Source organism: Syzygium oleosum, unplaced genomic scaffold (genome assembly GCF_021117445.2).
Source record: "Syzygium oleosum isolate NSW1041296 unplaced genomic scaffold, Sole_v2.1 Sole_v2.15, whole genome shotgun sequence".
Classification (NCBI taxonomy): Eukaryota; Viridiplantae; Streptophyta; class Magnoliopsida; order Myrtales; family Myrtaceae; genus Syzygium; species Syzygium oleosum.
In genome coordinates, this window is record NW_026607499.1 from 4,078,405 (window position 1) to 4,106,361 (window position 27,957).

Below are 27,957 nucleotides of genomic sequence, written 5' to 3' on the forward strand. Positions count from 1 at the left end.
ACAATAAATGGGATAGGCTGGGGCAGTTCCTGTTTAGTTTGATTCCTTTGAAGCTCTCGTCATCTATTGCTTTTTTCATGAGAAAGGATAGTACATTTGCCACAATAATGAATAAGTATGGGGACAAAGGGTCCCCCTGGCGAAGACCTCTCGAGGGCTTAAAGAAAGAGAGGGGTTCCCCATTAAACTTGACGCTAAGAGAAACGGTGGAGACACATTGCATAATCCAAGAAACCCATCTCGCGCTAAAGCCCATCTTTATCATACATGCTTTAAGGAAATCCCATTCAACTCTATCATAGGCTTTCTTAATGTCTAGCTTTAGAATTGCCTGAAATCTCTTTGTTCGCTTGCTGATTCTCAAATGGTGAAGGACTTCCTGTACCACAAGAATATTGTCTTGTATCTGTCTGCCGCTGACGAAGACGCTTTGTTCCATTGCTATCAAATTAGGGAGCCAAGGTTTTAGGCGGTTTGCCAAGACCTTGGATATAATTTTATAGCCGAAGTTGCACAAACTAATGGGCCTGAACTGGTCAATCCTTTCTGGGTTGGGGTTTTTGGGAATAAGAACAATGTGGGTCTTGTTCAGATTTGGGTCAAGATAGCCTGTGTTGAAGAAAGATCTCACCATATTAAGCACATCGTGTTGGATTATTTCCCAATGATGTTGATAGAATTGTCCGTTTAAACCGTCCGGTCCCGGAGCTTTCTTGGCGCCTAACTGAAAAGTCATTTCCTTGACCTCTTGCATTGTTACACTCCTCAGCATGTGCTGATTCATCTAATCCTCCACTATGCTAGGGCACATATCAATTACCGGCTGAAAATTTCTTTGACCCGCTGTGGTGTAAAGCGATTGGAAGAAATGCATTGTCAATTCCTATAGTTCTTTTGGATCACAACTCCACTCTTCTTCCGTCGTTTTCAGCATAGAGATTTTGTTTCTTTTTCTTCTCTGAACTGTGGTCGCATGAAAATACTTTATGTTCTTGTCTCCCCAACGCAGCCAGCTAATGCGTGATCTCATGTCCCAATACATTTCCTCCTGTTTCCATAGGTCTTCAATTTGTTGGTTTAAAGATTTGACCCTCTCCCTGTTTAGTTGCAAAGTTGGGGCATTTGTAATCTCTTGGAGTTCTCTTTTCAGAGAGTTTATTTGACAATTGCGCATTTGAGAACTTCTCTTTACTCCACTTCGTCAAGGCTTCTGATACTCTCAATAATTTCCTCATGAGTTTCTCATTTCCCAACCCAGGGACACTCCACGCCGACTGTACAACTTTAATGCAGTCTTCATCTTCCATCCAGAAGGCTTTGAACTTGAATTCCCTATTTCTTCTAGATGAGGTTGGTGAGAGTATTACCAATAGTGGGCTGTGGTATGAACCGACCGCAGGTAGGGCAAGAACTTCTGCACTTGGGAACTTTACTCTCCATTTCACATTGCATAGGGCTCTATCTATGCGTTCTTTCACATGTGCCTCTCCCTCCCTATTATTTGCCCAGGTAAACGCGCAACCCTTTGCTCTATAGATCAAGCAAGGAACAATTGTTAAGGAATTCCTGAAAAGCAGCTAGCTTGTAGTTATCCGCCATGCGTCCTCCGATCTTTTCCCACGGGTGCAATATTTCATTGAAATCACCCATACAAATCCATGGTAGCTGGTTTGAAAGACTAACTCTTTGCAACTCCCTCCAGAGTTGGAGCCTTTCTTGGTATACAGTTGTGGCATGGACAAAGGTGATTCTCATCTGAGTTTGGCTTACTTTATCTGAGCAAATCAGGTCAAATAGCTCCGGAGAGGCCCTTACCACATTCAAGGATACCGAATCCGTCCACATCACCGCTAACCCACTTGCTATTCCCGTTGGGTTTACTACTTCGTAAAACTGGAAATTTAGACACCTCATAAGTCTCTAAACCTTCACTTCTTTGTTCTTCGTTTCCATCAAAAAGAGGATACTGGGCTTAACACGAGCAACTAAGGCTCGCAGTTCCTGGCTTGTCAAGGGTGTGCCCAATCCCTGACAATTCCATCTTAAGATATTCATGGGAAACCCGATGGCTTATTAGGGCTAGCCACCAAAGCCCGTAACTGAGACTCATTCAGAACCTGGATCGGAGTATCTAGAAGATGGGTCTCATCCAAGGCAGGGGAGAGACCCTTTTGGGGGGAGTAGGGACTGTACCTTCTCTGGATCTTCTTGCTTGCTGATTTCTTTCCCTTACTATAATTCTTCTGAGGGCCACTAGAGCACCATTCACTCACCAGGGGGAGGACAAGGGCATTTAGCGGCTGAATTGGTTGGTAAGGACCATCTTTAGAAAAATAGCTACCAACTCCCCTTGCTACTAGTTCATTTATAAAGGGTTGTCCTGGTTTCTCAATCTTATTCTCAAAGCTTGGGATCATTGGACTCTTTCCCTGTGACTTGTAAGGCACCAACTGAAGAGTAGGGGTTGGAGTATCATGATCTATCTCCTCATCCCTAACTTCATGCACTTTTGTAGCGTGGACTGATTTCCAAAGCGGGCTCCATTCTCTCGTTTCCGCACGGAGCCAAAGACCGAAACATCCTGGGTTATCCGTCTCTAGCATGCTCTCGTCAAATTGTTCTACTTCACAGAATTTGGCACAGTGCCCAATCCGACCACAAGCATAGCAGAAGTGTGGCAGCCTCTCATATCTAAAATCAACCCATAATTTCTTTCCTTCTTGGCTAGCAATCGTACCAGGCTTCAAAGGGGCCACTAAGTTCAGTCTGACTTTAGCCTTTCCACTTGAAAAGGTGGAAGAGGCTTTTGCGTCGCATTTCACTTCAGAAACAAGGCCCGCAGCTACCGTGATTCTCCTTATGGATTCCTCCGAGATCCAATTCATAGGCAAACCATGCACTTGGACCCAAAAATCACAATGAGTATATTCATAGCATTGCAGTGGAATATCCGGGACAAAAGGTGTGAGCACCACTAGGTTGTTGGAGAAAGACCAGGGCCCCGAATCCCTCACCCTTTTCATCTCATTCTCGGATTTAAAGGTAAAGGCAAAGATTTTTTGATCTACTTGGGTAATATTGACTGAATCAATTCTCCAGGCTCTCTTCATCGTGCTTTGGAATGCCTGGACATTAATATTAGGGGCTGAGAACAATTGCCCATATAACGTCAATCGGCACTCTTGTATGTTTTCCAAAGGAACCGCTCCATCAATAATTGCTAAGTCACTTTCAGACCATAAATTGCCCAACTTACTGCATATGGAAGCTAAGCGAGCATCTGAAGCATCATCCTCCTCCATTGGATTCCAACAGAGGAAAACCCAGGGCCTGATTTGCAGGGAACAACAACACAGTGCACCAGAAGAAAGAGACCAAAAAGCACCGGGAAAACAGAGGTTAGGGGTTGTGCGAAGCAACTCCACTTGTGAAAACAGAGGATGAAGGGTAGGGAGGTAAGAACTACCACCGAGGATTAGGGTTTGGGCTCTTCCATTTCAGTTTGAATGAATCAAATTTAGGGCATAAGCCGATGGAGAACGAAATAGCCAAATACCTGAGATGCGAAGATCGAAAGAGCAAAATACCCTTTCTTGTCACAAGAGGACAAAGAGACAACACAAGGCCAAATGGAAGGAAACTTCGGCGAGGAATCTTTGACACTTTCCACCGAGAAGCTCTGAGGAGGCAAGAACAGGACAAAGAAGTAATCAGCTTGGATAGGGGTATTGTGTATGGGATTTGAGGAGCAGGACAAAGAAGTTTTAGGGTTTAAGGGGGTTTCAGAGGAATGGGTATGCTATCACCAAGAGGGATAGGGTAAAGCTCTTCCATGGGAGAGAGAACACGCAGGAGTTGTCCTCCAATTCGAGATGCTCGTTTTTGGAGACAAAATCTCCTTTTTACCTGCCAACATTCACGATGACATTTTTAACTCATATAATAAATTTGAACTCCAACATATTCAAGTTAGAATGCAAGAAGAACTTGCCCTCTCTCTGCATCTGAGTAAAAGCCTCTTCCAGCCATACGAGACTCAGAGAAAGTGCATATTGAAGAATAGGATTTGCGAACAAACGATCATTCTGATTATTACACTTTGAATATTTAACAAAGGAAAAGTCAAGGTAAATGTTACTTAACCAAATAATTATTCATAAACTCCGCTCTCACGCCATTCGACAAGCTCGAAAGATGATCGTTCGATGGGTGCGAACCCAAACTAATACCAGATATTCTCCAGGACATAGCTGACAAAGGAGCCTCTAAGACACGAATGTATAATGCTAGAATGTACAAAATGGAAAAGCATGGGGAAAACTTGCTTCCAAGCAGAGCCAGCAAAATTTTACAAGGACATCGATACTTTCTTTCGAGGGAAGTTATTCTGCCGACGGTGAAGACAGCGATAGGTTTAAAAGGAATCCAACCATGATTCCAATGAGAGCTACGAGGAGTGCGAATTTGAGGGAGAAGCCTGGGTCACTTTTCCGATGCCTTCGTCTCCTCAGCATATCCTGAAGCACATGAAGATAGGAGCAAATTTTCTGCTGAGGACGGGATCTATAGTAAAGGCGATGCAAAGATGAAGAGCCAAGTCTTCTATATAGTTGTTTTGGACAACCGAGTTCCATATCGTGTTGTTTGATGGAAAGGCCTAAGAACAAAAGCTAGAACGACACACATAGAATAGGTGAGAAACACATGCAGGTAATATTATCTCTGCACCCGCAGATTTCGTGATTTAGAGCTAAAAAACAAGAGCCACAGCAAGAATTCATTCGGAAACTTCAAATTATCATTGTGTTAACTCGTCTAAAAGATGTTCAAATAATTTTGATTAAATTACAAGAAAAAGAGACAAGTGAGAATTAAAGTGATTTCTAATATGGCAAACTTCACAAACATTGATTTTGTATCCCATCATTGCCCCCTGTTTTTTCTCGAGGTACCTCATGTCATTGACATCGTAAGTATGTACGTGATTACACCTTCATATATGGAAGGAGTAAGTCAAATAGGCATCTAACATGGATCGGTCAGTGTATCTTGTAAAACAAAAAGTTTGAAAACTTAGCTGTTTGCACCTCTCGCATAGCCAAAGTGATCAGTATCATCTATTCAAAAGTTTAAACATGTTGCATGCAATTAAACAATTCTTTTTTTTTTTGTTTACTAAAAATATCAGTCTAGCAGACGACATCAAAGAGGGTCAAAGGGAGAAGGTATTTACCAATTCCTGCCGCAAGAGCTGTGTTTGCCGAACAGCTGCATCTCTCTCGTCCTTCAGTTGCTGCACAGACTGATTCTAGGATAATGACATAGCAGAGAATAAGCAAAAAATTGTAATAAAATAATACATAGTAAAGTACGTAAAGTAACTTCCGTGGAAACAGAGTTACGGTGGTCAGGAACGTCTATTTCTGTCGTAAGATATATTTGTCTTTACAACCTATGGGTCCACAAGAAACACAAGGAAAAAGAATGGTCTTTCTCATCTTTCCCCGCTCCTTTCCTTCTGTTTTCTTGTATCTGTCTGTTATGAGACATATTAGAAAAGGCTTGAATTGGCAGTTCTAGTTGTCGTCTAGTTGTTGTCTTGCTTGGAAATAAACTGTGAAACATTGCAGACAGTTTGCCATTTTCAAAAGTCAACCTCACCCATAATTATTCTGTTTTGCAAACCAATGCAATGATCAAAGTTCTCTCCACAAATCTACCTTACAGACTGAAATCTTAAAAGAATATCAGTGCATGAAGAAGAAATCAGGAAATGTTGCATCCAGTGGGTTACCAATTTTTCCTCTCCCCTTTCACCTTCCTCCCCTATTAATAAGTGTTCTGTCTTCTCTAGTCTGTTGCATCATGGATGCAATTTCCATACCCACCATGTTTGAGAGGAAAATAAAAGATCAAGAAATCTATCAAATTCCCAAAAAAATAAAGAGAGACTACATATATCAATCTGAAAGACTCACAGTGGAGTCATCAAAACTTTGTCTGGAGCTCTTCAGCGTATTGTCTTCCAAATTATCTTGACCTGTGTTAGGAGAAACATATACAACTCTCAGCTTGCATTCCTCTACTGTTTTTCCTCCATCCTTATTGAACTGGACAACAAATCATAGCATATTTGTGTAAGAACAGAGCCTGACTGTACTAGAAACAGAATGAAAATATAGTGCAACAGTTAGTAAAATAGGAACACAGTCCTTTGTAAATGATATTCTTACAGTATCTGGAGACAGGTCATCAACATCTGAGTTTGGTGGCACTATTGTACTCTGCAGGAGAAATTTGTCTTTGCATTGCATGTCAGGGGGATATTCCTGTTGAGCTTGGAGAGTGACTTCAGACCAAGCAAGGAATAAAAACAAGCAAAAGCATTGCAAATTAGACAAACAAAAAGGAAAAATACAGGTAATTCGTATCTCATGACCACAGGCATAAAAAGCATAATTTAAACATGTGTTGTCCAACGCACTTAGTCATGTGAAAGTAAAACCAATAACATAAAAGGATATCCCAAGAAGAAGAAGAAGAAGACGAAGCAGACTACCTCTTATGAAACATGCATCCCAGGGCTGTATAACATTGGTGTTAGGTCGTACAAAATATTTCTTAGGAGAAGTTGTTTTAACCTGGCATATCAAATGGAAAGAACTAATGTGAACAAGAAAATGTCTAGATAGCATAAATCCGAACATTTTTTAACACGATAGATAGTACCTTAAAAGCGACATGGTGTTCTGTGTTGTTTACGACTTTAAGATCACAGTAGCTTTGCTTTTCCAGCTCAACTGAATAGAAAATCAATCAATGAGACCACTGAGGCCCAAATTCCAGCTTATGCCAAGAGCTTAATTACTTTCGAAACACTTTCAAAAACGGAGAAGAAGTCCATGATGGTAATGCGTCATTCAACCAGGTTTATATGGAATAACGCAAGCACATTAGAAATGACCAGTGACAGCCAATATTCCCCTTTTCCTTTTACAAAAACCAGTACAATATTATTGAACATTCATTCAGCCAGTTGCGCTTACACATACGTCACATCTCTGAGAATGTATGCTTCAAACAAGGGAACAAGGACCTTACTCTGTAACTTGAAAAGACTTAAATGGCGAAAGCATTGATGATGGCCAAGTATAAAATTGGCTTGAAAATCTGATTAGGCTGGCGTTTATTTATCTCACATTTGACTCGCATTGCTAAGCATTCTAAGACTTTTGCTTCTGGAGAGCCAGAGGATAAAAATAATACACTTCACATGTCAGACAAGCACCAAGTTCCAAACAGTATCAACAAAGCGGAAAAAGCTAATGTTACCCCCAATCACATAGTATGTCTCAAGGAACAATTTGACATGTTAAGACCTCACACCACAACATACATAAAATGTGGGCCCACATTCTACTAAATGAAAGAAGTTGCACTGCACTATTGTCCTCACATTAACAGCTTATGCCCATGCCTATCCCTGTGCGATCTCACATCATCTCAGATTTGTAATATTTCATGGACATTCACAACAACATCGATAACAACATGTGCTTTTCAACGCAAAAACACTAACTACTTGAACAATGTTAGTGAGGCATAGAACCTAATGCAAATAGTTTAACTGTATTCCCATTCTTCACACTATGCAACCACAACTACCAGTCACTCAGATCCAATTCCCGAATAATTCCGGAACATGTTTACATGCCTTTCTGATCCCGAAGCGATGCACTTATCCGGGCCAAAAGTGCCTAATTATATCAATCGCTACCTAAGACGAATTCCCACAGTATAACTCGCAGAAAACGCACGGTATCGAAAGTGAAAGTCGACATCAAAAGACGTAAGGTACATCCACGACAGACATCCAACATGCTGATTCCAGTCGCATCAGCATCAATCAATGTCCTTTTTTTTTTCTCTTTCTTTTATTTGTCGCCGGGTGCATCAATCAATGTCAAGAAGTCCACAATTCCAATCAGCCGAGACGTTGAAATCACGGGTAACTCTAGAAACCCATCATCGCAGGCCCCACATCTCAGCAGACATTGCCATGCGTTTGCCAGAGAGAGAGAGAAAGAGAGCATACAGTTGAATTTGAGCTCGTCCGGATGAACGGAGATAAGGGGATGACCACCGGCGGTCATGATGGAGAAGAGACGACAACAACAACAACAACAACAACACAGCCGCCACGAAAACTAATCTCCTCCGCGGACCCACGACGCGCGAACCAAATCCAGTAATCATCCACCAACACCCACGAACGCGCGGAACGCCCACTGAACAAGGAAACGAAACCTCGCTCGAATCAAAAAACTAGGCAACGAAAACACCAATCCCAGAAACAGAGAGAGAGACAGAGAGACAGAGAGAGAGGAGAAGAAGAAGAAGAAGGAGAACTCACAAAGGAAGAGGAAAATGTATGGAGAGAGAGAGAGGTAGAGAGGGAAGGTACGCGGTGGAAGCGGAGGGATTGAGAAGAGGAATGCTCGGTCCAAAGATGGGTTGTTACGCATCGCCTGAAATATCGGCTATAAACTTCATTGAAAACGATGCAGAATCATCACCTAAAAGAAGAGAGCGACTCGCTAGAGAGAGAGAGAGAGAAGGCGGTTTTCGGGTGTCTGTGCAAAACTAGCAGTTGCGCGGCTGGTTAGTTGCCAAGTAATGAGAGCGACCGATGGTTCGGATCGGTGACAGAGAGAGAGAGAGAGCGCGATGCCACGGGAGAATGACACTGAAAAATCCTAGGGAAATTTTCGAATGAAGCTTTAATGTGCCTAGAGTGGATTTCCCTTTTCAAATAAGAACATGGAATGCCTTATTTTTCTCAAATGAAAATATGAAATGGCCATATCAGTCTCGATGGAGGGCCCGACCTCACCGGCTAGTTTAAGGCATTTTCGTCCTTTTATTTATCTTTTCTTTTTTTCTTTCATTTTTTTCCCATTTCTTTTTTTTTTTCCCCCTCGCCTGGCCGACAAGGACTCGGCGACCCACGCCCAGATCTGGAGAGGGTCGGCTCGGCGACGGAAAAATAAAAAAAGAAATGAGAAAGAAGAAAGAAGAAAAAAAAAGAGTAAATGATGAAAATGTCCTTAACTAGCTGGTATGGTCAAGCTTTTCTTTGAAACTAGCATGCCTATTTCAAGGCCTCGTTTAAGGGAATAAGGGCACTTTACACCCTTATTTAAAATAAGGTCCACTTTATACCATTATTTTAAATTTTCTCAAAACTTTAGCTACAAAATTGAGTTAATTGTTCCACGAAGAATAAACCCGTTATACTAGTGCGTCGAATCGAATATTGTCCAATTCAAATTGACTCATTTAACGTGTTTTAATCAATTTTCGTAAAATATAAATTTAGTGATATATACCCAACCTAACCCATATTGCTAAAACACTTATATATTTAACACAATCTACGAAATTCCATACCCGAACTAAGGAGAAAGCATGAAATGAGCGAGCTCAAGATCAAGAGAGAATTATATAGGTGAGTTAGTCTAAGTAAATTATGAAGCCATTTAACATCCGTATTACACCCATTTATTGAATATAATTAACCCATTAAATATGCCATGACTTATTTTGACAGGTCTAATAGGGAAATAGATATTCCATTATAAATTATGGAAATAAATTACGCGAATGCTCCCTAAACTTTATCCCGATATGCAATGTTATCCTTAAATCTTTAATTAGTTCGGTGCTGATCCTTAAACTATTCCGTAATATTCAATCTAGTCCTTGAAGTATCAATTCGTTCAATCTAGTTTTCATAATTACACTATTGTCTAGGTTTTTGAGTATCTTTGCATTTCAATCCATTTCTTAAATAAACAAAAGATATGGCTATCCTTATATTGCTTTTTTTGTTCTTGGTCTTTATTAATAGTGCAACGGTTTCATTCTCCATAGTAAAAATAGAACCTCTAATGAGTTGAAAATTTTATCTATCTAAAAGATTAGGAACGTAATTTAGATTAATATAAGTACAGGAAATCTATAGATAACTTAATATTGTTATTAAATATTTTTATTAAAAAAAAATTTAGAAATAAAGGAATTTGAATTCGATATAGGTCTAAATGAGGTTATATTTTTACTATTATGGAGATCACAAATTAAAGTATATACTTAAATGGAATTATTGTAATATTTATAAAGACCAATAAGGGTTAAAGGTAATGTAAAGATAGGATATTTTTTGTTGATTTAGGAAATGGACCGAGATGAACAGATATTCTAAAATTTGGATAATAGTGTACCTATAAAAACTTGTGAATAGTATCGAATGACTTGTTTGGCTTTGTGATGGAAAGTTGAGAGACTAAATTGAATAAATTGAAAGATTGAAGACTAGATTGAATATTCATAATTAGTTCAAGGATCAATCACATTAAACAAATTAAAAATCTAAAAATGGCATTGTTATAAACTATTTATGTTGTTTTCCCTAAATCATATTATTCTAATTTCATAGCATTTATACCGAGTAGATTTTGGGAAAATTCTTTTCATATTTCTATTACCCTTGTCTCTCTCAATTTTTCCGTTCGCCTTATAGTTTCTTTTCTCGAAATCTTAAATGCTATGGTTGCTAATTCATTAGGGTTGGCCGACATGAACGATGACACCGTCGATTTCTACACGTTGTAAAAAAAAAAAATTTTGCACGTTGGCATCCACATGGAGTCCACATGTCAGACTTGAACACAGACCTAAGGCGTAACCTCAAATCTGATGCCGTAGTAACCTCAAGTAGGATGTCGTGACCTCCGACATGAGGTTGCAATGGCGTCAAATCTTTTTTATTTTATTTTTTAAATAAAGGAATATACGTCAGATACAACCTAATCCACTAATTAATCTATTTCATCAAAATACTATGTATAATATAACTATATTACGCATAATCTCATCTTATAATACCGCAGGTGCCAATCAAACTATTTTAGTGAAATTTAACTGTCTCAATTCTCGGGCAATCGCACCAAAAACTCGAGTTCCTTATGGATTTCCTTCTCGAGGTCCGCCTTAGATCAAAAAGTGCAAGACAACGAAAGAGAGCGTCATGGAAAGTTTAGGCACCTCCCGTGTTATTATTATCTTCGTACTCATCAAATAGTTTCAAAAGATCAAAACACCAGCCGCTCAATCAAACCAATTTGGACCTTCCAGAGGGCACAAAATGGACAATAGAAAACCAGAGGTCGTAAATTTGATTCTATTGGTGCGCTATCATTCAGATGAAATGATTGATTTCGAAATGAAAAAAAATACTCTTTCCCCTCGCATTGAATAAATCATGTCCCAAGCTGGTTGGTCACGTCATATAGGCCCAAGTCGTACATCCAACTGCTTTGATTTGAATTAAATTTGTTGCCCAGGCCCATCCCAACAAATCCAGCTGGTCACACATGAGAAAACAGGAACATCTTACGACAAAACGAACAGCACAAGAGATGTAGAAGTTACACATTCCTAATCATTAGTACGCTGATATTCTCCCTCTCTGCACGATACAAAACAATGAAAATACAGGATCACAAGAAACAAACAAAAAATTAGGAGGCCAGTTCTAATACCATTTGCAGGTAAGAAGGCTCCTTTGAATTGTACAGAACCAAAGAGTGGCGACAGCATTGCAAGTTCTTCATTTGAAGGTGGAGAGCCTGGGAAGCTTGTCCCTGAGATAGTACAACCTAGCCCTCCTGACCTTCCTGTGCTTAACAACTTTTATCTCCTTGATGTTGGGTGAGTACCTGTGACAATAGGGGATGACGGAAATGCAAAATTTAGTATGTTACGCTTAGCTAAACCTAAATATACAAGGTATGACGGACACAGAATAGAAAGTATTTGAATCAGTCAGACTACAAGAACCAAAAACACTGTCCAGAGCGTATAGTAGTAATTCCCCAAGAGCAAAAATCTTGACTAACAAGGTTGATGCGTAATTTACAGGAGAAAAGCTGAGAAATGAACCGGCTTGACATATTATTCAGCACTGGTCATTGAGACATTAAGAACATCATCCAGTCCAAAACTCACTCACTGCACAAACATCAGCTAAAGTATTGGCGAAACTCCACACCACCACTTACAACTGTTGACACACGACTTCTAATGTGTTGCACTAGTCATCGAGACATTAAGAACATCATCCAGTCTTAACACTTAGTCACTGCACAAACATCAACTAAATTATTGGCGAAACTCCACTACCACCACTTACAACTGTTGACACATGACTTCCAATGCGTAGCGCTACGTTCTATCCTATCGATGAATGCATTGGCATCAACCATATCATAATTTGTAAAACCAACTAAACTGCCGTGGCACCAGCAAAGCTGATGCATTTTTATCTATGGCCTCTATTCAAAGCATATCAAGAACACTCAATTACTACAAGAGCCTAACATTTTATACTCGTGACCCCCATCATGCATCTATTCAAATTCACAATGATCTGCTCTCAGGTTCTGATTACTGGGACTACTCAAAATAAGTTCAACAACACCTAAGAGCTACAAAGAATTTAACTGCAAGGAAGAAAAAGATTCACTTACAGCGGGAATACAATCTCGACCCCGATGCCAGCAATAATTCTCCGTATTCTAATGGTCGTGTGGATGCCGGCATTTTGTCTCGATATGACTATGCCTTTATAAATAGACAATCTGCGCCTATTTTCAGGCACTTCCTGCAATTTAAATCAGACAGTGTTCACAAGAATCACTTAAAGACAGATAAGACTCACAAGAGTAAAACCGGATAAATTCAAGAGAAATGAATAGACAATCATCAACATTTACCAGCTTAATTTCCACTATATCTCCAGTCCTGATGTCTGGAACAGGCCGTTCATTCTGAGATGCCTCAACTGCTCTTCTGTTCAATATCTATGAAAAACGGCAAGAGACAATTAGAGTTTCTCCCATAATTCGAAATTCCACGTTCACGAGAAAGACAAACAACAGAGAAGCAACCAAAAATATCCATCATTATTGTTGATTTTACTCTCCAAATTATCTCCTTATCAAGCATAATTACAGAAGCAAACAACCGCTTAACTACAACCACACCATTACTTTGCAACTAAGAAAACAGATTTCAAAAGCCAACTAGCATTCGACAATCATAAGGAGACACATGTGCTAAAAGGAATCAGCTGGTCTTTCATTCTTTCCATGTCCAAATATAAGAAGGTAAAAGCAACACAACCTAATCACTGAAACCGGTACTAAATGAGAAAGCTAGACCAACAGGCAGGCTCTGGAGAGCAAAGTCACACTAATCGCACTTCATGCTTCGTAGTGATATTCATAATTGAGCTACCGACGGTATTAGACGAATTACCCCCATAATATCGCCAAGCTTAACCCTCGGCTTACTTGGAGGCTTCACTTCCGCGACTTCCTCCTCCGCCACTGCTTCAGCAGCTTCCTCGACGTCAGCAGCCGCTTCAGCATTCTCCTCTGCGCTCTCGCCGGCGACAACTTCGGCTTCCGGCTCCGGTTCAGCTCTCACGAGAAAACTCCGCTTCGGAAACGCCGGAATCACCGGACTGCTCGATCCGCTAGAGCCAAACGAAACCCTGGAGCGCAAACATCCACCGTGCCTAGGGTTGGCCCGAGAGGGTCCGCCGGAGGAGCCAGATACGAGCGCAGGGAACCCCAGCTTCCGAGGAGCGCGGCGGTTAGCGCCTCTAGGAATCGCAATCAACGCCTGCAATCAGCGACGAACGGAATCGACCCAACTCTCAATCACCAAACTTGAAACGAGCCAGTACCAAATGAAGACGTGATTCGCCACTCTACAATGGAAATTCCAACTGCCGCGAGCTCTTGAACGCATGAATCAAGCAGCCGAAACGAGTGTCCACCACGAACGCACGCACGCACGCACGCGAACACGCGAACGTTACGCAGCTCTGCACACAAAGGCGCGTACCTGGGGAAGAACATTGGAGGCCATTGCCGGCGGGGGAAGAAGAAGAAGGAGAATGGTGAGCGCGCGCGCGAGAGAGAGAGAATTGACCTACAGAGAAGCCATGGATGGAGGATGGATAGAGAGACGTCGAAGCCGAGAGCGAAAAACACCTTATCTGCTTTTCTGCTTTCTCAGACAAATTGGGCCTCTGGTTCCCACGTTCATGGGCCTTCGGCCTACATATTTGGGCCCAAAGAGGGCCCAGATACTCTGCCCTCTTCGCCGATTTCGATGGCCCAATTGAAACGCGCATGATCAAAGAAAGGGAAAATGACTCAAAGAGTCCATGAACTTTGGTCAAATGTATAATTTGATCCCTGAACTTTTAATTCGTTCAATATAGTCCCTAAAATTTAGCCTAATGTTCAGTGTGGTCCCTGAACTTTTAAATTGTTCAGTGTGGTACCTGAACTTTTGGTACATGTTTAATTTAGTCCCTGAACTACGTGAAAATGTTCAATGTAGTCCCTGAACTCGAATTAATGGAAGACCTACATTGAATATTTTCATATAGTTCAGGGACTAAATTGAAACATGTACCAAAATTTCATGGACCACACTGAACAGATTAAAAATTCAGGGACCGCATTGAACATTGGGCTAAAGTTCAGGGACTATATTGAACAAATTAAAAGTTTGGGGATCAAATTACACATTGAGTCAAAGTTTAGGGACCGTTTGTGTCATTATTCCTCAAAGAAAAGAAGGGGGGAAGATGTTTCAATGAGTCAATTGACAATTCATGTGCACGCCCACCCATGATAACAACTATCAAGAACTTTAAACTTTTCTCTATACGAAATGGATGGGGCTTTGGGCGGGCCGAAGCGAGCGGATCGCGTCCAAGAAGGGAATTGCTTTGCCCCATGCGTGCGCCCGTTTTGCCAGTCTGGGGCAACCGAGCTTGGGCAGGCCCATCGGGCAGCCCGCCTACCATTCACGTCCGTAAATCTACCCTCTAATGTTCAATCTACCCTCTTAAGTGCGCTACAACTCGATGCGAGTGGAGTATCGACGTGGAGAATCGCGGTGCGCGGTAGGACGAGTGACCGAGTCCGAGTCCTTTTCTGCATAGAGCCCAACATAGATTTCGATCTTTTGAAATGACTATAGTGTCATCTTCTCAATGAATCCAAGCATCCTCCGCATGCCGTCTTCCCTAGGAAATTTATGAATAGTTGTCAATTTACGCCGTGAGACTCGGCGGCAACACGCCGTGATGATAGTGGACAACAGCTAGAAATGTCGATTTCTCCGTATCGGTGAGATTTTCATTTCCATTTTCTTCTTTCATGGTTTAAATGGAGAAGGCCAGAAGGGGCCAAACAAAGAAGAAGAAGAAGAGGAGGAGGAGAAGGAAAAAGCCAACGGGCTATACGAAGAGCCAGAAACGAGTGGCTCTTGAGAACGCGCTGCGTCTGCATTCTAAGCATGAATATGGTTGTCTTGCTGAGTCTTTGTCTGCATCTGCTACGTGACCGATTTGCCATTTTTCCACTGAACTGTAAATCGACCATCCGCATCTGCAACTTTGTTAAGAAAAGCAAGAACTTCCATCTACTTGTACATGTACTGACTAGTGAAGGGTACGTGAGAACTAGAACCTTTGTCTGACCACATGTTCTAGCACAGACTATGAATGTCTGCTGTGTAACACTAAGGTTTGATCTAACTGAGGTTGTTCTCGTTTCATCAAAGTCCTAAGACAGGGGCCTTTTCTCTACAGTGATCCTTCGGCTATCTGCAATTCGCAACTGTGATTCTCATGGAAAAAAGTTGGAATTTCACATGCTGATATACATTCTAGTAGGACAAAGGAACAAGGGCGTGAACAAGCACGTTTTTTTCCAATTTTTGGGTTGCCAAGAGCTTTATGGCCATTATTGCCTCGATATGCTCCTGTGAGGATAGCAAAAGAAAGAAGAAAAAAAAAGAGAGAGTCCCCCACAAGACACGACTTGAAGAGATTGATTAAAAGGGGCCGTAGGGACAAATGGAGCCAATCTCCACCGCACCCTTGGAACATCTCCAACATTGAATTTGGAGATCTTTATTCCCTCGAAACCAATGCTTCTCTGCATAGGGGGTGCACGGAGGTTTCATGCCACATGGTTGAGACACACTTTGCCACAACAGATAACTCAGCCCTTTATGACACAAACATAGTTAAGACAAAAACTGAGGATTAATTCTTAAATTCCCTAGTTTTATGCGATTGTGGTCTTACGCGGTGTCCAATCATCACCGGCCGTTCTATGTGACACGCTAATGTAACCAACTTATGAATCACCATCTCAGTGATTTTCAACAACAATTGACCGGAAGAATTACATTGGAATTTCAAGCAAAAGGTTCAAGACTATAATGGGCAATTGAATTGGTAGTTGTGCAATAAGTTATAACCGATTGGGTAATTTTCCAACGCTCTTTAATCATGGCCTTGGAATAAGAGTGATGCAGTTAGTATATGAATTGGACTAAAAAAATATATTGATAAGTTAACAAGAAATATCACACTTTTTGCTTAGTTAGTGGGGCAACAGATTGCACGCAATGTCCATACACTCCATGATTAACCTACCAAAAGTCATGGCCCTTCCAGCTATTCTTGCCCTTGGCTCTATATAGCAACCTCATCCCAATTATTTCCCATCTTGCCAAACCAGGTTCACTTCCCATCGTGTTAGTCACACACATATCACTCTTCACACCCACAAGAAGCACAAGCATGGCTCTCCACAGTGTCATGCTTTGCTCAATCCTCCTCCTCTCTCTCCTAGCCCCATCAGCACTTGCTCAAGCTCCTGCACCCTCGCCATCGACCACCCCCATGACAATGCCACCCTCCCCCCACGCCACCCCTCCCCCCGCCATGGCTCCGGCTCCAACCACCATGGCACCGACCCCCGCCGCCACCCCTGCCTCATCGCCTTCACCGAAGATGTCTCCCCCGACTTCCGCCCCTACAATGAGCCCTGGCCCGTCCATGAGCTCGCCGTCGCCCGCGTCATCTCCGCCCATGATGGGACCTTCGCCCTCTCCTCCCGCGCCTCCATCAATGAGCCCAAGTGAAATGACACCGTCACCCTCCACGCCACCGGTAGCCTCCCCGCCACCGGTAGCCTCCACGCCGAGCAACAACATTGCTGTTGCTCAAGGGAGTAACTTGGCCTTGATGATTCTATCTGCAGCAGTTGCATTCCTGCTCTAAATTATCACACAGGGTCCATTTGTTTGAATTTCCTGTAGATTGAGATTTCCTTTCACGTAATTCTTTTGTCCTTTGTTTGTCCTGTTCTTTCTTTATATTTAGTCATGGGTTTCTTCCTTCCCGTGTTAACTTCTCTGATTCTTGGGGTACCTACCTATTACACATAGGTGATCATTTGTGAGGATTCTCGAGATATGTTACAGCACTTTGTAGCATTATGACAGTGTAGCTGAATAAGATGGATGTTGTCTGGTTTGTGTTTCACTCCTCGTAAGACCCATCTTAGCATTTTCTTCTTTCTTATGAACTAGTAACACAAAACAGACATATGGGTCATTTATCAAAAGCTGTAACTGTCCAAGCTCAACTTGCTCGTCCTTAAAAAGCTACATTAGCCTTCTAGGGTATAGCAACTGGGATTGATGTATGTCATGTTATGCTTCTTACATTATGTCAATTTTTGCTGATACTCTTAAGCAATACAACTCTTTTTGGGTTATCTTCTGTTATCGATCACGCAGGGTCCAAGCTTCGTACCTTGTACTAATTATGCTCTGCTTTTTTTGGCAAAAAAACCTCAAATGATACTCTTTTATTAGTCAAAACATGTTTGAAGAATCAACTTGAGATAGCACCCAATTGGATTTCCTAAACCTAGATGGCTTTTTGGGAGGGTAGATGGAGAAGGAATGGTGGTGGAGAGACTTGGTGGTGTTGGGGAGTGAATATAAGTCAGGTGGTGCAAGCTGTTGTAGGAAGAAAGTCGGGCTTAGAGTTCCTTTTGGCAATGGGAAGATGTGGAGAGTATATTATTGTACTGTCTTTTTTTGGGGTTGGATGTGACGTGGGACTGTGGGAGAGAAATTATGGAAGGAATGGGGCCTTTTTGAGAGTTCTAGTGGGCAAGAATGGTTGGCAATTGGCGATGGTGGGGCTGAGACATAGCTTTCAGACAGTGGAGCAATGATCGTAGGAAAGTGATGTTCACATGGTGTGTCAACCCCACAATTTTGTACCTGTCTGTGTGTGTTGGAGAGAGAGAGAGAGAGGAAGTTGGGGTTAGTGTACATTTTCTAAGTTGTACCCATGTTTCACGAGAAATTATTATGATTCGGCCGACGGATGATGCCAGCAATCGATAAGTTCACACACCAGTTGATGATTCTCTACATTTGCATAAGTACTACAAGGGACTGGATACTTGCAATCATCTATTATAACCTACTAACACAGAAGAGAGTTATTGCCGGATTTCGACAGTCACGCAGACAGAGAAATTTACGAGTTATAAATAGGAGAGAACCCAATTCGTATACGTTGTTACTAAGCCACATAGCAAGCATGACGCAGCGATTGCAACCAAATCATTCTCTAGGTTCCATTGATCTCTAGGTTAGAGAGGATAACATTGTGCGGTGAGTGGCAGATTGTGATAGTAATCTACAAAAGAGTAGAAGCGATCCAAAAAGTTTCACTTACTGTTGGGAAAATTAAGCCAGTCATAGAGAATCTCTTTTGCCCTGGAAGGAAAGGAAATCAGATTCTTAGGAGAAGGTAAAGGGGTTAATGTTTCCACAGAAAAAGCCAAGTGTGAGCATTGGATTCCATCCAGAAAAGTACAATGAGTGAGGAAAGGATCATGCCTTTTTCTTTCGACTTTGCATTCTTTCCCTAAAGAACACGATACTAAAGCGGCCTTTCCATAACCTTTACCTAGAGTTCTTTAGCTCAATATTTCACCGATGCCAATCAATGTACATGTTAGCACTCAACGGAGAAAATATTTAATTAAACTCATTTCAACGAACCAAGCAACTCACGCTCGAAGAAACACGGAGCGCGATATTGAATCCAAATATAAGAACGTGGAAGCAATACCTTCTTTACACTATGATTTGACCCTATCGTATAAGCAACTAAACATCAATTGACGCCAACTATTTTGCATAGATCAGATAAGAAGAGCACTCAATTGACACAGAAAATCCTGAATAATGAAGGCCTTTCTCGTGCGTACACGTCATTTTCCTCGGGGGACCTTTTGGCCATTATTCAATGTCGTTCGCAGGCTTGATTGACTTTCAATTGTTGTCATACAAATGGGGCACTGAGAAGGCCTTTTCGAGCTAGTGCGGTAACAATTGCAAAACCACAGAGCACGCATTGAAACCAGAACACATGGCTGTGGCAAATACAAGCAGATTTCCATAATTTCACAGTGGTGCGTCCATACTCAAGGGGAGATGCTTAACTACCCTGGCGCAACTCTTGAGATTTCACACTTTTCGAAGTGCGGGATTACAGTTGCCAGTGTCACCTCGTTAATACCACCCCAGGTTGGAGTAGCTAGACTAGACCTCCCCCTGTTGAATGCTCAAAGCCAACATCCTCCCTGACTCATTTGGACAAGATTCGGAAAAGTGGCGATTTTTCTTTGCATGAGTTCTAGATATACAAATTTTCATGCTTGCACTCCAATCAAGAGAAGAAAATAGTAAGCATGTATGCACTAAAGGAGCAACATAAGACGGCGAAGACAAGAGAACATTCCTCCTTAAATCAGTCTTTCTTTTCCTTTCTCAAAAAGCAAGTCAGAAAATAAACATACAATTTATCGCTCAAGATAGATTGCTTATGCACATCCAAAAATCTGTGTTGGTTACTCCTCCAACCTATGGCGCATTTATTGCTTCCTATTTAAAACAAAATTGTGAGGAATCCTCAACTTTAGTCAGCTGCCTCTTGCTCTAACAGATCCCCGACAATGATCATGCTGCTTTTAAGTTTCAGAGGCAACTCAACAGGGTAAACTCAGCACAAGAAAAAAGGCAGCAGCTTCTCAGGTCAAGCCCGAAGTTTAATGTAGTATTTGTTGATAATTGCACAGGAAATTATTGTATTTCATTCTATTTTCGTCTTTGTTTCCTTCGACACTCAAAACAATTGTCACATGGAGAATTACTTTTACTAGAGTACGTGCTTTTTATCTTGCTCGGAGATACTTTTAAGTCTTCGACCAGTATCTGGCGCAGCTTTTCATTCTCCTCCATGAGCTCCTCGATGACTTGCTGATGCTTCAATACCTAAATAAATAGAGCAATTGAACTAAATGAATGAGGCACCAATCGGCCAAATAGATGACATGCTAACCTGCACGCCATTGAAGATAAGCAGCTAAGTGGCACAGATATCATTGCAAAATGCACCAACTGTGGAGGCTAAACATCTCTAAAGACAATATTTAAGAACCCCGGTCTCTTAACCAAAGAGACGGAAGTTTCTGGGGATGACCAGGTTTCTTAAATGCAGTAAGCAAGTCAACTTTAAGATCTCTCAAGGACAGATGCAAACTCAGACACAAACATACACGAAAGTACACAGGGTGCATATATTGGTAAAAGTTACCATTTGAAGCATGTTATTCTCTGACCGCAAGCGTCCTACCTACAAATATAAAATCAAATGAACTAAGTCATATGCCACAGTAAAGCATGAAAACTCTTGGCAAAGATATTATCCCAGATAAAAGCACCAATAACAGCAACAAGCTTTTGCCTACTGAGTGAGTCAGCTGCATCCACGCAAAAGATGAAGGAAAACGTATATCTCGCTGACACACAGCAGATACCTCAACCAGTATAAAATGAGAACGAAGTGATGCTACGCTTCGTATATAGCAGTTCAAGTGAAACAAGATTCTCAGCCTTGAAACTATTTGCACCGGATTGATTTTCCTATTTGAATAATATAACAATTAGCAATCTCCTAGAAGGCATGCAGCAATTAAGTTAGATATCACTGGAAGAAACTTTGTGCTCTTATCCTCAACTATGTTTTTGGTTGTTCAATAACTACAGGATAATGTCCTCAAAGGTCACGAGGCTCCCAAACACGGTTCTGCCGACGATTCCAGATCCAAAATAATATAGTGCAGATGCATAGAAAAACAAGTCTCTTCAGGATATTCTTCCACTCTAACGATTTTCTTTATAAGAAACAAGAAAGCAAAAAAGATTCCACTTTAAAGATTGTTTGTTCCCGAGCGATCTTATCCTCTGAAATGAACATTGCAGACAGATGAAACATTGTTACCGCATGTTAAATTCAACTGCCACAATGAAAGGAACTTAACAGCAGTCCCACCCATATGAAGAAAACAAAGGCCTACCAGCAACCAAGAAAATTACTGCAGCAATACAGTTAGCCATAGCAACAGTTCCATTGCCCCTTATCAACTAAATCAACAGAAGAAACAGGATATCATGCCAACATATAACTCGACGACTTCTTTCTGACAAGCAAACTCGTGCAATTAGAGAATAGCTGAACCAAAATATAAAATATGCAAAAGGAGATAAGAACGAGGCATGATAAAAAGAAGGCAAAATAAAACTATCAAAATCTCTCAAAATTAAAATTACAGATATTCTGACAAGGAATACGAAGGTAGTGATGTTCTAAATCCACTACATACCAGATCATTTAATTCGCTATCCTCTTGCTTCAGAACAGGATTTTGCAAGAAGTTGTTTAAAACCTTCTCGGTTCGACTGGTAACGGACGGGTCCAAGTCCTTTGGAAAGCTCGTGGCTGAAAAACTTTCATGTGAAGAACCCAAGCCCATAGTTCCCAGTCCTGGTAGTCCTGATGATATGCTCCCAGGTAACTTGGGAGTGAGCTGCATAGGATTTCCTATTTGGTTTGCATTTGAGGGCATGTTTGTCATGTTCAAGCCCCCTTGAAGAGAAGCTGGAAAGGCTCCCTGCCCAATGGATAAATTGGGAGCCATCCCAAACTTTGTCATCACCTTCGTCATGAGTTGCTGCCAAATTCAGAGTTGGCACTCAGGTGACTGACTGACGTCAACATGACAAAAAACACAGAAGACATCAAGAAGATAATACATACTAGTACACTAGATTGTATCTGATTCATCACTCCGGGCTTCAGTGCAAGTCCTGTTGAAGTAAGCATGCAATGTTCAGTATTCAAATACGGAGGGCAGGGCAATGTAAACTGTGAGCTTACATAGTGTGTGTGAGAGAGAGGATACAATATTGATGGTTAGTTTCCAGAATAAACCTATAGAAGAAATAGAGGTATTTGGATTATACAAAAAAACAAAACATCCATTGCTAGAGTATCAAAAGACTACCAATCTATTGAAAAAGCAATCTACTAAAGAAAAGCCCAACTTATTTTTAAATACATCCGCATTTACTGAATACAATAATTTTCATGTAATTACAAGTTAAAAAAAGCATCCGCGGTCTCCATTAGAGACAATCACTGCCAACAATATTCTGGCTTAATATAAGAGAGCACCACACTCATACTTTCTGAAACAGTCAGCTGATCAGCAAAATCCATATTATATGATCCCATCATGACATTTTTCTCGTGTTAACTCAGCTATTGCAACATACTCTGGGAATGACTACTCTTTCCTACTGCTTATAGACGGTCAGCTTTTTAGATTTTAATCATCTGTGCAAATTTAAAGGCAGGGCTTTCTTTCTGTATGCCGATACAGGCACTTGAAGATTGCAGAATCCCTCTACAATTGTCTCCCACATTCGCCCTCCCTCAGAGATGCTTGCAATGAAATGGCATTGACACAAACATTTGCATACCATTGACTTCAAGTTGCAATAACCATGTCGCATGTTACATTGACCATTTTGCAACAACTTTAGGCATTAACAAATGCAATGAAAACTGTCACATAGACCACATAAAACCTGTCCTTTTTTCAAGGCAAATGGATCTCCATATGCAACCAAAGTGAACTCAAATTTCAACACATGTATTCATAGAAGTTAATTTTTCCTCTAGGATCACGAACAATGACATACCAACTCCAAAGCCATGCCCAAAGCCCACTCCGCATCCAATACCAGCTTCGACATTTTTCGCTCCAAGCTTCCTCAGCTGAAAATCAATGAACGGGGAGACCAAACATCAGCAAAGACGTCAAGTTACATCAAGGAAGAAGAATAACTACAATTCGACTCACCCCGTCGTTGACGTGCCTTGTGACACCAGATAATGCATAAGTGGCTCCACTGGTGGCACCCATAACTTGGTTCACCACTGGTATTGCACCTGGTAGACATCCCCAACATATCAGAGTAATGTACTCACGAAATTACATTCAACAAATGCAATGCTTGCTAACCTCACAGCTAAGCAACTCAAAAGCAAACACACACACACGCGCACGCACAAATAAAACTCTTCAAACGGAAAAAAGTACATTGCTTCTTGGCACCAATGGACTTGAAAACTCCTCTGAAATCCATGATTCTCACTAATCCACGAAAGAGTTTAAAGAGACGGAGCGAGAACGTACCCAGATTTATGGGGCGGCCAACGCCGATACCAAGACCACAACCGATGCCGAAGCCAGTGAATACTTGACCCACTTTGAAAGTAAACGGATTCTGTACCCGTATACCCTGAAAGGGCTTCTTTTGCTTGCTCAAAGCCATGCTATTGCCACTGCTACTTATACTTCCACCGTTGCTGACATTGTTCTCCATTCTTCAACAAGCCACTCTCCGACTTCAACGTCTCTTCAGAAGCCGAAGAACAACCTCTCCCGGCCCGCGGATATACCTTGCTTCCCTTCAGCCGCTCCCTCTCTCTCTGTCTCTCTCTACAAATCCCTTTCCGCTTCTTTCCGCGAGCTGATGCAGCGGGTGCAAAAGTTGCCTCCTTTTCTTTCGTGTGTCGAAGCGGCAACAAGATGCGGAATCGGTACTTAGAGGATGAATTAGGAGGGGGTAAACCGGGTTCAGAAGACGATGATGGAGCTGGGTCTTTCGGTGTTCTTGACGATGGTGTCTAATTCTCTCACCTAAGAAGTCCTTTGCTAACCAAACGTCAAAACGAGGACTGAGGCATCTGCTCGCAGACACGGCGTCTTCGCAGCCAGCGACGATGGTTGGGCCCTTTTGGTGGTTTGGATTTGGCGAGTGAGCGTTTTTTTTTAGCCCAAGTAAGATCGCGTCGTTCCGGTCTGACGAGCACTGTTTTGCCAACCTCTCGGTGCGGCTAATCCAAGCCCATGCTTCGGGTGCGTTTGGTTCGATTTTGGGGAAAGCCATTAGAAAAACGCAAATTACTTTGGTCGAAATATCTTTTCCCGAAATAAATACACGTAGTGTTTGGTGAAGTGTGATTTAAAAACACGTCGATAAACAACTGCGGCTTGAGTTTTGTTCGAAAAAAAAAACTACACTTTGTAAATGCCGGTTCAGCCTTGTCTGAAGTCGCGCGACCTCGTGACCACAGGCGAGGCCTGGGTCGTGTGACCCAGGTGACCACCGCCTGAGGCCGCCTCAAGCGAGGCTAGTCGACCCCTCGACTTATTTGTTGGCAACTTTAACTTAACGTTATATCCTAAAAATTATTACTGAACATAGAAAATTCCGCACGTCCCAAAATCTAATGGCTCGTTGACCAGCCTTATCACGGTGAGGAGACTCATTGATACAATTGTGCCAAAAGGCCACTCGAAGAAGAATCGCCAAGTCTTTGCCCGTTTTCTCCACGCGAGCCGCTTGTCCAAATTTGGTCGGCTCCGTCGCCATGACTGTAGATCTGGTCGACCGGAACTAATCTACCACAAAGAAGGCAAAGGGAGGATGACCCGCCTCGTTGGTCATGGAGCAGCCACGGACAACGACGCAAAGGGAGGTCGACCCGCCTCATCGGTCATGCAACAGCTACGACGGCCATGGATGATGGCTCGTTCGGCACCTTGGACTACGACATGGTGTGTTTCCATGGTCTGCATAGACTTGATTGACCAAAGATGTAGGCGACGTGAACTTTCCTTTTCTTATAAAATATCTAAGTGAATTTTCTTTTTCTTTTAAAAAAGACATGTAGGACGTTTGGCAGGAATTTATCACCGGAGGCACTGAAGTTATCATTTTTTCTTCAATTTGGCACTAAATAGAATATCGATGAAAGTTATGCCTCTTCTAATATCATTTTCCCTTTCAGAAATATATGCACACGTTTCTTCATGCAACAGCACCCTTGGTGTTGATGGTGAAGTAAAGGAGTCTTCGCAGAGAAGAGGCAGATCTCACGGGTGACTCTGATATGAACTTGGGTTGGCGCTAGTTGTCACTCCAACGTGTACAAGATAAGATAAACAGCAGCTGCAATCCATTAGTTTTTGTTTTCTGGCAAGCTTCACTCTTAAGAGCCTCATTAGCCATTATACTGTCCAACACAACGCAAGAAGATATCTCCTCTCATTGGCCATTCTTTCACCACAACGTGCGAACTACACCATGGTGTGCCGTGAAGCAACTGGGTCTACTTGGTTCGTTTCTGGGCTAATGAGGCTTCTTACTCAAACGCAGTTGGTTTGTTGGATAAAACTGTGGATCAGTCGTTGGCGAAAGAGAGAAGAGCAAGAAACAGCTGCTTGAGGGTGTCAAGGTCTGAATAAAAAAGGAGGAGTGGACTCTGTCTGCTCAAGCTCATTGAACATTTGAGCTTTAGAGATAATCAACAAGCTCGAGATGAGCTATTCCGTTCGATTGTATATTGCGAATACTAAAACTGTCTAAAGTTTCGGTTCTTTGATGTGTTTGCGAAGCAACGCAGGCATCTAGTTTGAAGTTTGAATGAGCTCGCACTTGAGGTCGAGTTTTGACGCGGAAAATGGACGGGCTTGATCGATTTGAGTGATTATTGAATTTTAAGCCGAAAAAGGAAAAGGTGGTCATCGAATTCAAGAAGGCTAAAAGACAAGACAATATGTAAGATAATCAATACAGAAGCCAAAATGGCAAACAGGTGCAACTCATGATAAAGGTGATTTACTCTCTAGGAATTGTGACAAAGACATTAAATCCAGGCACACCGTCGCCGTCGGTGCATGGCGCCACCATCACAAACCCATCAGGAGACGCCACCCAATGTGAGACCAGAGCAGGCTCGTTTCCTCTCCTGAACGCTACACCACTCAAGCCCAAACTCTCCAGAGTCACTTCACTTATGGCCATCTCACTCTTGACCTGAACAGCTCTGCTTTTCTCAACGCTCTCCGCCTTGACATTCCCTGATTCTTCTTTCACCAGCAATGCAAATTTCGACCCCATCTTGTGCTTCAGCTTCTTCTCCGCCTCCTCGGCGCATAGCAGCGCGAGCGCCTCGCTCAGTTTGCTGCCGCCAGCCTTCGCATCGATGGCGTCGGCTTTGAAGACCAATGTTTGGACAGTCTTTGGGCTAGGACTTGGGGCGAGCGAGGTTGATGGGGAGCCGGTGCGTTTGATGTTTGACAGATAGAAAATGGGTTTATTGGGTGCATTGTCTCCAGGAATTAAATTGAGGTCATTATGGATGGTGGCCCATCTCTTGATGAGATTTATTGTAGAGATTGGGTCTGCCAACAATAGGCTACAGCTTATCCCAATTGAATACCCACCGCACAGAAAGTTTGTCACCTGGAAAACCACGAACAAAATGAGGGGGGGGAAAAATCATGACCGTCATCTGCCAATATAGTTCTAATCAACTCTCTTCTCCTCCTTCACTAATTTAAGTGTCTAGGACAGCGAAATCAGATCGTTACACGAGACCCGTGCGACTGCAATTCGTGTCTAGGATGAGTTTTGGAGACCGAACCAGTCGATAGTATTTATATATCGCATGGACCCTAAACTATGTGTTCGAAACAAACGCGGAAAAATAAATACATAATACGAGGATTTACGTGGTTCGATCACAAGGTGATCTACGTTCACGGGCGAGGCAAAACAAGATTCCACTATAATCAAAGAGAGTACAGTTTTCAGAAGTCGAAAAAACGACTTAACAAAACCTCACGGCTCACTAATTTCTCCCAAAACGAAAATCTCTCTTAATCAATGAAAAAACCTAACCGCAGTATAAATAGGGCTCCCCAAAAAATTTCCTCGAGAGCGTAGCCCCCGAACCCCCCGAGACGTTTGTTCGCTTGCTCCAGCTTGGGCGAACCGCCATAGAGATTTGTTCGATTGCTCCGGGTTGGGCCTATCGGCCCAACCTTTCGCGTCACGAACTAAATCTCAATTTTTTCTCCACTCTTGGGTCGCACAAAAAATATGTCGGATCGGGTGATGAACCGGACCGAGTTCATAAAATTCAAGACATATTTAACACCATGACTATAGAATTTTACCTGGATGTAAAAGAGTGGACAGAACTGAGGATTTTGCATATCGATGTCCTTCCAATGCACTAGCTCAGCCTCACCATCTGCCCTCCTCCCAGAGCCAAGAAACTCATCCAGGGTCAACCCAATCTTGGCCTCGATGATCCTGGCACCGCTGTCGTTTGACACGATCTCCAGCTCTCCTCCACTGCCGCCCTCGCCTCTCCGTAGCCGCCCACAGAGGAGCGGCTGCTCGGTTAAAGCTCTTCCCATCGACTCCTTGATCCACCCCGCGAAGGCCCAGCCGGTCTCGCCCTCCACCCTCGCTCTATAGTACAGAATCACGTTGAAGCATTTCTGGAAAATCCCGGTGCCGGCGGGGTCGGTGGCCAAGATGGACTGGGTCAGGCGCGGCTCGGTCACCTTTAAGGCAGTGACGCTCTGGATGGTCTCATATTGGACTCTGGAAGACCCCGTGGTCGTGCCATCAGTTGTTGTCATCTTTGGTAAATTGGGACAGTGCCTAATGGTTTGTGTGGGCTATTTATAGTCACAAATAGAAGTCGCATTATTG

General features: G+C 42.2%; 6 protein-coding genes across 10 annotated transcripts; 1 reads left to right on the plus strand and 5 right to left on the minus strand.

The window, feature by feature from the left end:
• Positions 1-1,555: 1,555 nt before the first annotated feature.
• On the minus strand, positions 1,556-3,721 carry LOC130140038 (uncharacterized). Its single transcript, XM_056318321.1, has 2 exons — positions 3,257-3,721; positions 1,556-3,125 (listed from the first exon to the last, which is right to left on the minus strand). Exon 2 carries the CDS (start codon positions 3,108-3,110, stop codon positions 2,052-2,054), a length of 1,059 nt encoding a protein of 352 aa, XP_056174296.1. The 5' UTR covers positions 3,111-3,125; positions 3,257-3,721; the 3' UTR covers positions 1,556-2,051.
• Positions 3,722-4,134: 413 nt separating this feature from the next.
• LOC115689242 (vesicle-associated protein 2-1) lies at positions 4,135-8,628 on the minus strand. Of its 2 annotated transcripts, none has more exons than XM_030615240.2 (8): positions 8,414-8,628; positions 8,096-8,288; positions 6,730-6,800; positions 6,560-6,641; positions 6,234-6,349; positions 5,979-6,110; positions 5,234-5,302; positions 4,135-4,517 (listed from the first exon to the last, which is right to left on the minus strand). In XM_030615240.2, the coding sequence occupies exons 2-8, from the start codon at positions 8,151-8,153 to the stop codon at positions 4,383-4,385; spliced, it is 663 nt and encodes a 220-aa protein (XP_030471100.1). In that variant the 5' UTR covers positions 8,154-8,288; positions 8,414-8,628; the 3' UTR covers positions 4,135-4,382. The 2 variants fall into 2 exon arrangements, with proteins under 2 accessions (XP_030471100.1, XP_030471098.1); XM_030615238.2 differs by having other exon boundaries at positions 5,234-5,308; positions 8,414-8,627.
• Positions 8,629-11,377: 2,749 nt separating this feature from the next.
• Positions 11,378-14,134, minus strand: LOC115689241 (50S ribosomal protein L19, chloroplastic). The gene is made up of 5 exons (XM_030615237.2): positions 13,975-14,134; positions 13,381-13,749; positions 12,837-12,923; positions 12,591-12,724; positions 11,378-11,780 (listed from the first exon to the last, which is right to left on the minus strand). The coding sequence occupies exons 1-5, from the start codon at positions 13,996-13,998 to the stop codon at positions 11,672-11,674; spliced, it is 723 nt and encodes a 240-aa protein (XP_030471097.1). The 5' UTR covers positions 13,999-14,134; the 3' UTR covers positions 11,378-11,671.
• A 2,507-nt stretch (positions 14,135-16,641) lies between these two features.
• On the plus strand, positions 16,642-17,488 carry LOC115689244 (classical arabinogalactan protein 7). The gene has a single exon (XM_030615243.2). The coding sequence runs from the start codon at positions 16,742-16,744 to the stop codon at positions 17,222-17,224; it is 483 nt and encodes a 160-aa protein (XP_030471103.1). The 5' UTR covers positions 16,642-16,741; the 3' UTR covers positions 17,225-17,488.
• Positions 17,489-19,771: 2,283 nt separating this feature from the next.
• Positions 19,772-24,109, minus strand: LOC115689240 (uncharacterized). Of its 4 annotated transcripts, none has more exons than XM_030615234.2 (7): positions 23,577-24,102; positions 23,241-23,329; positions 23,080-23,155; positions 22,133-22,182; positions 21,699-22,046; positions 20,630-20,668; positions 19,772-20,307 (listed from the first exon to the last, which is right to left on the minus strand). In XM_030615234.2, the coding sequence occupies exons 1-7, from the start codon at positions 23,764-23,766 to the stop codon at positions 20,131-20,133; spliced, it is 969 nt and encodes a 322-aa protein (XP_030471094.1). In that variant the 5' UTR covers positions 23,767-24,102; the 3' UTR covers positions 19,772-20,130. The 4 variants fall into 4 exon arrangements, with proteins under 4 accessions (XP_030471094.1, XP_030471095.1, XP_056174298.1 ...); XM_030615235.2 differs by lacking the exon at positions 23,577-24,102 and adding an exon at positions 23,481-23,549; XM_056318323.1 differs by lacking the exons at positions 19,772-20,307; positions 20,630-20,668 and adding an exon at positions 21,051-21,279 and having other exon boundaries at positions 23,577-24,109.
• Positions 24,110-25,978: 1,869 nt separating this feature from the next.
• On the minus strand, positions 25,979-27,930 carry LOC115689232 (protein ECERIFERUM 26). Its single transcript, XM_030615226.2, has 2 exons — positions 27,411-27,930; positions 25,979-26,694 (listed from the first exon to the last, which is right to left on the minus strand). The coding sequence occupies exons 1-2, from the start codon at positions 27,882-27,884 to the stop codon at positions 26,068-26,070; spliced, it is 1,101 nt and encodes a 366-aa protein (XP_030471086.2). The 5' UTR covers positions 27,885-27,930; the 3' UTR covers positions 25,979-26,067.
• Positions 27,931-27,957: the final 27 nt, after the last annotated feature.

Coding starts and splice junctions, on each gene's coding strand:
- LOC130140038 (XM_056318321.1), bottom strand. CDS start 3,110: ATGAAGAGAGCCTGGAGAATTGATTCAGTCAATATTACCCAAGTAGAT.
- LOC115689242 (XM_030615238.2), bottom strand. CDS start 8,153: ATGACCGCCGGTGGTCATCCCCTTATCTCCGTTCATCCGGACGAGCTC. Junction 6,801..8,095: donor GGACGAGCTCAAATTCAACT/GTATGCTCTCTT, acceptor TTTTCTATTCAG/TTGAGCTGGAAAAGCAAAGC. Junction 4,518..5,233: donor AGCTCTTGCGGCAGGAATTG/GTAAATACCTTC, acceptor CATGTGCTTCAG/GATATGCTGAGGAGACGAAG.
- LOC115689241 (XM_030615237.2), bottom strand. CDS start 13,998: ATGGCCTCCAATGTTCTTCCCCAG. Junction 13,750..13,974: donor CCTCCAATGTTCTTCCCCAG/GTACGCGCCTTT, acceptor CGCTGATTGCAG/GCGTTGATTGCGATTCCTAG. Junction 12,924..13,380: donor AGCTTGGCGATATTATGGGG/GTAATTCGTCTA, acceptor CGTTTTTCATAG/ATATTGAACAGAAGAGCAGT.
- LOC115689244 (XM_030615243.2), top strand. CDS start 16,742: ATGGCTCTCCACAGTGTCATGCTTTGCTCAATCCTCCTCCTCTCTCTC.
- LOC115689240 (XM_030615234.2), bottom strand. CDS start 23,766: ATGGAGAACAATGTCAGCAACGGTGGAAGTATAAGTAGCAGTGGCAAT. Junction 23,156..23,240: donor CAAGGCACGTCAACGACGGG/GTGAGTCGAATT, acceptor ATTGATTTTCAG/CTGAGGAAGCTTGGAGCGAA. Junction 20,669..21,698: donor ATAGCGAATTAAATGATCTG/GTATGTAGTGGA, acceptor TTATATTTGTAG/GTAGGACGCTTGCGGTCAGA.
- LOC115689232 (XM_030615226.2), bottom strand. CDS start 27,884: ATGACAACAACTGATGGCACGACCACGGGGTCTTCCAGAGTCCAATAT. Junction 26,695..27,410: donor GTCCACTCTTTTACATCCAG/GTAAAATTCTAT, acceptor GTGGTTTTCCAG/GTGACAAACTTTCTGTGCGG.